This window comes from Parasteatoda tepidariorum, chromosome 3 (assembly GCF_043381705.1).
Source record: "Parasteatoda tepidariorum isolate YZ-2023 chromosome 3, CAS_Ptep_4.0, whole genome shotgun sequence".
NCBI classification, from domain to species: domain Eukaryota; kingdom Metazoa; phylum Arthropoda; class Arachnida; order Araneae; family Theridiidae; genus Parasteatoda; species Parasteatoda tepidariorum.
In genome coordinates this window covers 97,279,925-97,292,114 of record NC_092206.1, presented here as the reverse complement: position 1 = coordinate 97,292,114, position 12,190 = coordinate 97,279,925, and the positions used below count along the sequence as shown (strand labels likewise).

The 12,190-nt window shown below is 28.2% G+C and overlaps 1 protein-coding gene across 2 annotated transcripts in view; it reads left to right on the top strand.

Moving 5' to 3' along the window:
- The window catches only part of LOC107452899 (lysophospholipid acyltransferase 7), a 20,028-nt gene extending 8,126 nt beyond the window's left edge, over positions 1-11,902 (top strand). For both annotated transcript variants that reach the window (XM_016069520.3, XM_043044693.2), the window contains exons 5-8: positions 3,486-3,637; positions 5,736-5,944; positions 8,001-8,177; positions 9,833-11,902. In XM_016069520.3, coding sequence (XP_015925006.1) covers positions 3,486-3,637; positions 5,736-5,944; positions 8,001-8,177; positions 9,833-10,172 — 878 coding nt within the window. In that variant the 3' untranslated portion in view covers positions 10,173-11,902. The remainder of the gene's footprint in view (positions 1-3,485; positions 3,638-5,735; positions 5,945-8,000; positions 8,178-9,832) is intronic.
- Positions 11,903-12,190: the final 288 nt, after the last annotated feature.

The window sequence follows — 12,190 nt, the reverse complement described above, 5'->3', positions numbered from 1 at the left end:
TACTTATCAAAAAGCATAAAAAGAGGGGGTGTGGAATGTTTTTTTTTCTTATTTCCCCCATTTTTTTCCCCGCACTTTTCGAGTTATGTAAAAGCGCTGGAAACCTTGGCCCTCCTATTATCCCTAACTGAGGTGGTCTATGAGTTTACAAACGAAGTTATTAAAAAAATGAAAAACAGTGGGAGGTTAAAATTGTTTAACGCTCGTCACCTACTTTGTTTTTATTATTAGCGGTTCCCTTTCATATTTCACTCCTCCAGTTATAAAAAGAGTTCCTCGAAAGACCTCGATGTCTTCTTTTCGAGCCCTCGTGGAAAGGTTAAATGTTGGATGCTTTTTTTAATTCTGCCATAACTTGAAGAAAAAAAAATTGGTGAAATTTTTAATTAAAAAAATAATCGTTGATGTTGATTGATTTTGCGCCTTTTTGAAATAATGCGCCCATGGCATTCGCCATACTTGCCATACCCTAGATACGCCACTGCCTGGAAGAGTCAGGGAAATTTAAATTAAAACCTGAAAAAATCAAAGAATTTTAAAGAGAAACTGGATTATTTTTTCTTGATTTTCTCAAATTTACTATTATTTCACCATCCATTATACCCACTTTTTTGTAGACCAAAATTTATCGTCAAACGATTGAATTGTCACCAACTTGGCAATAATTTGTCATTGAAGCTTGCTCTATTATAACCCTGTTAAACTAGATCAGAACACCTTGTGAAACTCTTCCATGGTGACTATTTAGAGACTATTCATTTAGGCAAAGAATGTGTTAGGGGGGGGGTGAAACAGGGGTTAGGGTATTTGCTCCTGATTATGAAAGCAGGGGATAATCTTTTTTGTCTTCTAGTTTATGAACCAAATCTATTTATTGTTCAAGTTCTATCCTATGCTTTGTGAGCATTTCTCTTTCTTTTGACAAAATGATTAAAATTGTTTTAGTATTTTTAATTTCATAAAGTTCCTAAAAATTATTTGGTCATAATTTTATAACTATCAATTTTATTTCACACTCATTTTCTGAAAGATTCTGTATTCCCATCCAATGAAATCCTTGAATTATTTTTTCTTTACCAAGCCAATCAATCACGCATCTTCATACAATTGCTAACAGCAATGTTTGCAGACCAATCATTATAATTCTTGCATCATTGCTAATTTTTTTAATTTCTTTTGAACCTTTTAGAACCTAACTTAATTAATAAAAAGGTTCTTTTAAGCTCCAACTATATACTGATAACATTAAATTTTATTGTTTTGCTGGTATATAATTGATTTTTGATTCAAAATTTGAATTGTCCAGTTAATCGCAATTTTGAAAGTTTGCAATTGTTGAATGACCCTCAAAGCTAGCAAAAAACTAAGGAATGTATGGGAAACATGTTAAGTGATATAAAAATCTATAATATAAAAAATATTAATTTTTTAAGTGTTTATTAAGAAGAATGAAAACAAAGTTTTTTAGTTGAAACCTGTACCAGTACAGGTTTCTAGTTTTAAAAAAAATTAACTAATTTAAACTAGAAAAGCATTTGGTTAGTTTGGAATTTTGTGAATATTTTGATTTTAAATAGAAAAAAAGAATGAAATTTTAATAATTTTATCGACTTTTTTTTATAGAGTACACTGCAAGAAATTTGACAATTTTGCATTTGCATTTTGCATTTGTTTTTAGATATTGGCTTATATAAAATATGATCAATGAATATTGCAAAGAGCACTGTTTGCATAGAATCCTTGAATTTCAAAGCTCTATTGCAAAGCAAGGATAAGATATTGATGCATAGATAGACAAAGCAAAGATATTGATGTATAATTGCATGAAATTATTTTCTTTTGTTTTGTAAAAACATATTAAACAATAATAGTCCAAGGTTTTTTAGGTCACTCTATATTCACAATTTGGTACACTTTGTGCAAAATCTACTTAAAACTGCTTAACTATTTCACTGGAAGGAAACATATTTTCAATTTTCATAATCTCTTAGAGAAAATGAAAACAAATTGTAATTTTTTTAATAATTTCCTTGCATTTCTTAAATTAAATATTCGCTGTTAATAAAGACAAAAAGAGTTGAAGGTTAAATGAGCGAATTTGAAAAAAATATAGATTGTTTTAGACTAACAAACTGGTTCATGAAACATGAATAAATATTTCTTACTAATTCCTCATGTTTTGTATAAGCCAATTTTTTTACACAAAATCATTTTGATTATAGGTGTAAATTACGTGGTTTCATAGTAGTTATTTAGCAGTTGAGATAGTTTCTACATTTTGAAAGTAGTTTGTAATCACTACATTTAAAAAAAGATGTAGTTATGGTTAACTATATTTGTAATGAAGTAGTTGTTGTAAACTACAAAAATTATGCAGTTTTTCCGACCCCTTGTTAACTTATAGCTTTTGGTTGGTATTATTTATTAGAATAAATTAAAACCACATGCATTATTTTTATTGTGAAAGTTCAAGTTTGATTAATTTGTTTGGATAGGTGACCCTAAGTTGATTTATGAAATGTTTTGAACTTACACTTTTATTCTAAATATTAAAATGAGATGCGTTTTTTTTGTCACTTTTTTTTTTGCTGTCTTAAATAAAATTTGGACCAAGTGCTGAAATTGAGAAGCAATTATTTTTTTCAATTTATACAGTGAAACCCTGATCGTTTCTCATGGAATCATTCATTACGAGCGATATATGGAAAAATAAACGAATGCAAGTCAATATAAAATATCAAACAGTAATACAAGATTAAGAATGAAGTTATAAGCTTGAAAATTGAAATAAATTACCGATGATAAAAAAAACTTTAATTAAAAAAGTTATGCTTTAGCTGCAATATATTTATTTTGCAATAAAAACATAAATGCATTTGTCTAAAATCTTTGAAAATTTTGGTTCGAACCCACCCTCTTTTTTTTCTCAGTGCAAACAATAGATTTGTAACAGATAGCATTTATTTTTCTGAAAGTTCACATGAATATTGAAAATTCTTCATTATTGCAAAGGCTTTGAGGTCTTCTGCAATTGTTACCCCTAGTTGTGTTTCTGTTTTATCTTCTTTATAGATATTTTGCATTTTTTTTCAGCTTATTTAATCGTTTCTTAAGCAACCATCAAATATATCAACATTGTAATGAAACCTCATTTTCTTCTTCATCATCAGTTCCTCTCAAAAAGAGATAGCTTCTGCTAGTTTTTAAGACAATTTAAACCAGCATTATTAATGGCTGTTTTGATCAAAGCGTGACAGTGTCTACAGGAAAACAAAAAACACTGAAATGATGGATTTAAGTTAGACTGTGTTTTTTTTTTTTTTTTGAAAAGTTAAATAGAAATAAATAAGTCTATTTTAATGTCAGTTGCATCTGCAATTCTACACTTGAATTTTTTCTCTGTTTTTTATTATTTTTATAAATTAAATTTAAGTATTCCTTTTTTTTTTAAATGCATATCATTGATGAGCTTTATGTTTTTACAGGGCCTTACTATAAATTCAGAACATACTGGGATATGTTGTACCTTCCTTATAGCACTCAGGTTGCAGCAAATAGATATGTTAAACAGAGGATTCAAATCGTACCATTGTATGTTTTACTTTATCTCATAGGGACATATCTTTATCCACTTGAAGTAAGTTTACTTTTTTACTATTTATATGTTTTCATTAATTATATGTTTTTATTTATTTTTTGTTGTTGAAAGAAATATATTTTTTACATGTAGACTTGGTTAAAATTTTATTCAACTTTAATGATTATATTCATTGAACTGATAAAAAAATTTTAAAAAGTGCTTAAAGGTGCTTTTTTTCATTGGGTGATTTTAAAAAGTGCTTAATTTTTCCTTTTCAATATGAGATTTTCCCTTTACCATCTTAATTTTCGCTTCGAATTATGCAAAAGGACATAGTTCACATTGTTCTATTCAACGATTTCACAATTAATTCAACCCCAATCTTGTCAGACTATGGATTTCAACGAACAAGGTTCGAGTAAGAGTCAGAGATCACGAGTTCGAAAAACCTCTGAAGGAGGGAGTTCGAACATTTAAAAATAATTCAAAGACAGAATTTGCATAGTATTAATTTTGAGTGTGTAAGTACCCTCATTATGCAAGTGTTACTTTGTATATATATGACAAATCAAGATTGGATTTGGAGAGTTTTTGTTTCTTTTGATTTTCAAGACTGTATGTATTGAATTCATGTTATGGAGAGGATTGTTTCTCCTTTATGATGCTTAAGTTAAGTTATGATTTTTACTTGCTAATAAAATTTATGATTAGTTAAAAGATGACTTTTTCATTATGCTTGCTGGGCATTTTCCACAACGCACTAAACTCTGCCAGCAAATCTATTTTGGCGTATTGTCAATCCGTAGCGTATGAAAACGTCATTCGTTTTACATGGTTCAAAATTTCAAAACAATTCCAATTCAAAAGAATAATTCAAAACACTGTCAAAATGTTTTGTTTTGTTTTTGACATGAAGATAAAACCGTCAATTGTCAAAAACTTTCCAAATATGCCCAATTATGATATATTTTAAAGTGCTTGAAAATATTTTTTGAGTGATTGAAAAGTGCTTAAAAGACGCTTATTTTTTGTTGAATAATTTGGCTAAGCACCCTGAAAAACTATATTTATTATCGGGCCTTTCCGAGATTTAGGAATTTCATATTTGCAGGCGTCAAAAGCATAAGTTTTTATAAAGCACCTGGAGCAAACAGTAATTGGGCTAGTTTTAAGAATTAAAAATTATTTTTCTATTTCTCCTCTTTATTATGATTATTGCTTGTTTTTTTAAAATCTGTGACGAAAAATGATCCTTAGTTGCTGAGATAATTTTTAAAAAAATCTGAAATGAAAAATAATCTTCAAATGCTCTGATAATCAGCAGCCTCTGTCATGCTGGGAGATTTCTGCTACCAGGCTGTTGACGGTAATTTTATTGCTAATAAGTATGCTCTTAATATTTCGAGCTTGGCTATCTTAAAAACCTTGTAAAAAAATATATCAACCTAATGTAATTTGAATTCCTATGTCGAAGTGTTTCGTCTCAAAACCTTGTTATTTCAAATACTTTTTGAAGTAAAATATGGATTTTTTTTTTCGGAAAAATCACCATGTACCAGCACTCAACATTATTGCGTCCTGATGAAAAAATACTGCCTACATATTAAAACGTTTCATGAAATGTTTCGAGAACATGTAAAGCGCTGACTTGGTAGCTATTTTTCCAATAGAAAAATTTATTGATGAGCAACTTGAAAAATATGTCGACAGGCCACCCTGGTTGAGTTTTTTTTAAAACTTTTTTAAAAACTCTATTAATATAAGTTTATTGTAAAGCAGTTCTTGTCTATTTAATGCATAATTATTTTTGTGTCGCTTTTAAAAATAAAATTATCATTGCTGTATTCAAACTTATTGTCAACTGTTATACAAACATATTTATTTGTACTTATTTTGATGTTACATGATTCTACTTCTTAGAATACACATTCTATATGTATATATTACTCTTTGAAACATATTTGGTTCTAAATGTGTTTTCTCAAAAACTTTTTAAGTATTAGTAAGTCTTAAGTATCTCAAATTTTTTTTTATCATCCCTTCAACTTTGAGATATCAAGAGTATACTGTATTAAAAACAATCCACGGTTTGAATTTAATAATCTATGACTTTTTTTTTAAGTAATTGAAATAAATGTGATACATTTTGTTTCAGTATGTTACTACACCTGACATATTGGAAAAATCTTTCTGGTACAGAGTGTTCTACATCACACCTTCATTCTTCAACTTCCGTATGAGAATCTATGCAGGTTTTATCCTTGGAGAATGTGTGTGCATTGCCATGGGATTAGGTGCTTATCCAAAATCGAGTAATCCACAGCCTGGAGCTGGTCCTACCAACTTTACTGCTCTTGAAGAAATGTTAGTATTATAATCTAAATATTCTAAGACAAATTAAATTGTCTCCATTCAGTTTGTTTCAGTAAGGGCCAGTTCTTAACCCTTTGATGCAGAGGTGACACCAGTGTTCCTTTTATATATATATATATATATATTTTTTTGTGATGCTCTAATTACATGCAAAACTATATTTTGGTATTTTCAATTATAAAAAATAATCTTATAGTTAATCAAGAAAATTCTGTATGATTATCGGAATTACGTTTGTACTATAAAATATATAACACAAAAGGAGTTTTTTCCANAATTATAAAAAATAGTCTAATAGTTAATCAAGAAAATTCTGTATGATTATCGGAATTACGTTTGTACTATAAAATATATAACACAAAAGGAGTTTTTTCCATTAAAATTCAAACATGCATAAATAATAGATTTGGTAAATTAAAGAAATTTCAACGATGAATGACTGTTTCTCTTAGATCTAAATTACTGTTTGGAAGTATAGCCAAGTTAGGAAGTATTTAAAGCAACAACAAAAATCAGTGTTTCATGCTATATTTCATAACCATAAGTTATTAAAATGCTAAATGTAATATTGTGACTTATTTTGAACTAAACTAATGCAAAATAATGAAAAAATATGCTTAATAAAAATTCTGCAACAAAGTGTTAAGACTGTTATAAGTGTTATGCTGAAATTATGTTATTCAAAATCTGTGTCTTCAAATGAAATAATGTTTTTTAGTAAATATTTTTTTTTTCATAATTATTGGGAAGCACTAATTGTTATTCATGACTGTTAAGTTTCATTTTGTTTTTGACTGTTAAGTTTAGTTTGTTAGTGCCTTATATGTTAATTATAAAATGATATGATATAAGGAGAAATAAGTTAATAACCAATCTTTCCAGTGATGTAATGTACCCCTGAAATAAGTAAACAAGATATTAGATTTTTTTTTCTTAATTGAATTCTCCATCTACTTTCAAAGAAATCATACTCTTTTAACTATCTTGAATGGCTTGTGGTTTCAAAGATCTGTTTGGAGTCTCCACTAGTCTTCATTAACAAGCAAATTTCAACGCAAATGCGGATCTGACTTTTTTTTTTTTTTAAAGGGTTAAGAAATGTTTCCGAAACTGGTATTTTCCCTTAGTATCAATAACATGATTACATTTACTTTTATTTAAAGTTCCACATAATGAATAAAGTTTCTTTAAACTGTCATTAAACTTTAACTCTTACATTTTAAATGTATTATAATTTATAATATTATAATTTAAAAGTAAGTTTTTTTTTTTAATATTTTTTCATTTTATTTTGTATTTTAGGCAAAAGAAAACTAGTTTTAGAAATTTCCCTATAGTTAGTTTGCGAGTAAAATTTCTCGAACTAGTTATTATTTCTGTCTTAAATTACTACATTTTATCGGTGGATTTGAGAAGAAGAAAATTTAAGTTTACTTGTATGTAATATTAATGGAAATAAAAATCTAAAAATGTAGGGATAATTTTTATTCTAAGAATTATATTTTAAATTTCAAAAATGAGGCCTTTTTTTAAAAAATTCTTTACATGTTATGTATTTTTTAAATAGGAATGTAACGAAAAGTGATTTGGCCAAACACCAAATATTGGGCCAAAGAAAATCAGCCGAATTCTGAATATTCTGTGGTCGAATAGCAACATTTTTCTTGTCATCAAATAATTATTGAAAAATAATCAAATTTTAGCTGTATTATTCGTATGGGGTAAAGGGAAGAAAACTTTAATGGAAATGCTTAAGATAGTAAAGATAATTAGATGTTAAGATAATTATAAATATTTAAGATTAAAAAAAACTAAAGTATGAAAAACAAATAACTTCAATGCTAAAAATAATTTTGCAAATAATACTTTGCCGAATATTTTGTCTACTAAATATTCAGCAAAAGGACCAAATACCGAATTGTGGCCAAATATTTGTTACGTCCCTAATTTTAGAAAGAAGTAAAGTTTAGAAATTTTATGAAACTTTTTGAATTTTAAGTGACATTTTTAGAAAAATGAATAATATTTTTTTTAAATTTAATTCTAGAGAGAAGAAAAATCTATCAGTGGTAGAGTACTCATTTGACACTGTGAATAACATATATGAATATGGCAGTGAGTTCTGGCCTACTATTAGAGAAGGAATAAGATCATGGAATCGAACTGTTCAGTACTGGCTGGCATTCTTTGTCTATAAACGCATAAATTTATCCAAACCTGCTAAGTAAGTGTTTAAATTTGTATAAAATTAGTTTATTTTTTGTTACAATTGGAAATAATGCATGGTCATCAAAAAAAAGAGAATGCAGGGATTTTGTTAATTAATTTTTCATCACAGAATTTTTATGTTGAAACATTGTAAATGAACATTACAAAGCAATATTGCTTGTCCATCCTAGTATTGCAGTTACAATTTTCTCCCCTTCAATTAATTTTCTAGCCTAAAGGCGTGCACCTTGAAATGTAGGCCATGCTACAAAATACGACCAATAGCATTTATAAATATTTGCCGCAAAATTAAATTTTACTACAAATTGATTATTTACTAGTTATAGCTGGAAGTTTAATGTAAAGCTCTTCATTTTTCTCTGTCAGTGTGTGAAGACTTAAACTAAATAGGTACTTTTTCATTTCGCTGGCGCAGGGTATAAAGTTGCCAAAAATGATACAGCATACACTAAATGGAATATTCCATGTTTACCACCACAGTTTCAAAACAAATCGTGGCTATTTTTTATCAGTTGTTCGATTACATTAAAAATGGATGAAAAATCAATGAAAATTTGGGCTTTGCCCAAGACAGAGGATGAATCTGTCAGATTCTTTCAAACAAAAGGCATTTTGCCTGAAATGTAATAATAATCATGAAAGGAAAATTTCGAGCATTTCAAATTAAACCACAATAAATTTTTTGATCTGGAAACAGAAATGAACAAGTGAAAAATATAAACATTAAGGGGTAGTGCTAAATTTCAGAAAAAGAAACACAAAGGAATGGCATGTCATCATCTGGAAAGTTTTTTTTTGCGGAATTTATACGGAGCAAAAGAACAGAATACCCATTTGAAAAAAATTTTAAGCGATATTAAAATGTTTATGCCACCAAAGTAAACAAATTTGTAAACTAACATTTATTAAATTATAATTTTTTTTTTTTGTATATTTTGTGTTGTTGCCAATAATCTATGCTTGGCAAAATTTGCTCCGTTAAAATGGAAAAGTACCACAAAGTATTTCCTAACTCATGGATTAGATGAGCTGGCCTCCATAAAGTTTTGATCTTACCCCACTGAACTCTTATAAATGTTTTTTTTTTTTAATGAATACATTTAGAACATTGTGTATAAGTGAAACAATTATTGATATGGACTCCCGATAAATCGAGATCAAGGTTGCAACTTAATCAGAATTCTAGAGATGCTTCACAAAACATGGAAGGAGATACATTATTGTTTCAATATCTTTTGAGCAACTTATGGTGCACATACCAAAACACATTACAATCTATACAAAACTTCGTACTTAATATTTTAGTACGGAATTTATGTTAATGTGTTGCAATATATATTTAATTTGTAGTTACAATATTATTACATCAAAACAAAAAATTCATTCTTAGTTCTATAATTGTGTCATAATCATTATCATCTTGATAACTGTTGAGCAATTATGGTACGCATCGTAACACATTAAAATGAGTATAAAACTTAGTACTTGTCTTAATATTTAAGTTCTAAATTTATATTCATATGAATTTATTAATTTGCACAATGTAAATGCAATTTTTTTTGGATTATCTATATAACAAATAAAATTAAGTGAAATCAAAATATAAAAATTTATGTTTTAAAATTGCTATATAACCATAATTTTTTTTAGGATATTTGTTACCATGTTGGTGAGTTCATTTTGGCATGGCGTGCATCCTGGTTACTACCTGTGCTTGTGTAGTGCTCCACTCTTCCTCTTTGTGGAAATGGAGGTTGAAAAAGCAGTGAGGCGTCACGGGTCGCACTCTCAGCAGGCACTGTTCTACTGGATCTGGTGGGTGATAAAGATGCAATCCTTCTCCTACATGGGGATGGCATTCTTGCTTCTGGATATAAGAAGCTGCTTCTACTTCTGGAAGTCTATATACTTTTGTGGACACATTTTCATCATCTTAGTTTATTTTATAGCACTCACAATAAATACGAGGATGAAACGAAAGAAAGAATAGTGCCAAATTTTATATTTTGTTTTTCTTAACAAATGCAGGGATGCCAACTATCTCCAAGGATTTCTTGAAAATGTTATTCTAGAATTTTGAATTTTATTTTATTTTATAACTCTCTTTGAACAGAATTCGAGTTTATGGCTAACAATGTTCAATTCCGTAGCCTTGCCGTTTTGAACCCAATCCAGAAGACAAGGGAACTCCTGGATTAGTACTCCAAGAGGTGGTTTTATTTATTATTTTAACCCTATAAAGCCTCAAACTGCCACAATTATTCTCATAGTATCTACTATTTCAGTAATGTTTATATTTTATTGGCAATCATAACTGGAAGGAAATTTCGATTCTTTCCTGCATTGCCCATGAGTTTGGTGGAATAGTTATTAAAGCCTTTGCTTGCCAATCTGTTTTGATCCTGGCAGCCAACAATACTGCTAGCGTGTGAATGCAGCAAAATCACGTGAGACATATGTCGTGGCTGAATGTTCTCTTTTTGGTTAGAGAGAGGAATACCAGCTCAAACTTTGCAAAGGGTTGATCCTGCCATGGGTATTGAACGAAATCGTCCTTGAAATTGATAATGGTTGTGTAATATGAGTGTTAATGAAGAGAAGATTGACTTCCTGTTTTCTGAAGAATTACCATCCTCTCTTTGTTTGGATGGGAAATGAAGTAGGAAAAAAAGAAGGAATTAATAGCATTATTTTCAGTCAACCGGCAAAGAAATAGTTTCTGTTTTAATTCATTTCTGCTGTCCTTTTTTTTGGTCGTAATTTTTTTATTTAATTCTTTGTTTATTCCCTTATGGTGAAACTTTTTTTTTTATCTTGGTTTTATTATTTTTATTTTAAAGCTCTAAATGAGTTTTTGACAGTATTATTTTAATGTTAAAGGGAATTAAAATGTCATAGTATTAAATTTGATATTATGTTAATATAATAATTGTTATGTTTGTTTGATAATTTTTTGAGTGTTTTTTAGACTTTAAATAGTTACGTGTGAACAAATCAGTGAAAGTGGTATGGTTCTAGAGGAATATTTTGGCAGAATCTGATTAAGTATCTTTATTTCACTTTAGATGAATCTTTATGATAGAAATTCATATTGAAGAAAGATGGCATCCCTGCTTTGCACTGCTTGTTGCTTTTTATGAGCTTTTTGTTTTAGTTGTGTATTGTTTTCTATATTTATTTATTTTATTGTTATTAACTCATTTTATCAAGTTTTTATCAATTTTACGTGTAAAAATATGAAAGCAAATTTTCTTAAATTATAAAAAAAAAATTCTTAATTAAGAAATTAATTTTTTTAACTGTGTTCTTATAAATTATTTTTAATTATTGTTGAATTGATTTATTTTAAACCTAATGGGTGCGTTTTATGTAAAAAGAATTTATAACTAGCACTGTAAACTACTTAATCTTGGTTACAGAGAAGATAAAAGTGCTGACCTTGAAATTATTATGAATTCGATGTATAATACCTAATTTCTTTGCAATGCGCTAAGCGTATAATTTTACATCTGAATAATAAATTTATTGAATTCAAAATATACAGTTATAAGTGTACACATCTGTTAAAAATGATTTAACTGCTAATTGTGGATAATGCATTTATAAGCATCATTTATTATTTCTGAAGTATTTCTTATTGAAAAAATGTCATTTTTTCTACCTACATTTCTTAAAAAGAACTGTGCTTTTCTTAAATAAAAATTCTGATAACATTATTCACTTTGTTGTATTAAGCAACAAAAAAAAATTGTATATTCCACGCTCTGCTTACTTCATCAGGCTTTAGTACACCAGATCATACTGTTTTATTTATGTTATAGTTAATAGTAGATTCTATTTCAAGAAGTAATCATTCAAAGTTTGTTGCATAAATGCTCAAAAAAAATCTGCTTACAAAAATATTTGAACAGTTTAGAAGAACATTTTAAATAGCATTTTTAAAACTATTAGGGGTCCGATTGTAAGACACTTTATTCTGCTTAGGGGAAGCAAGTAAGATAATGTAAT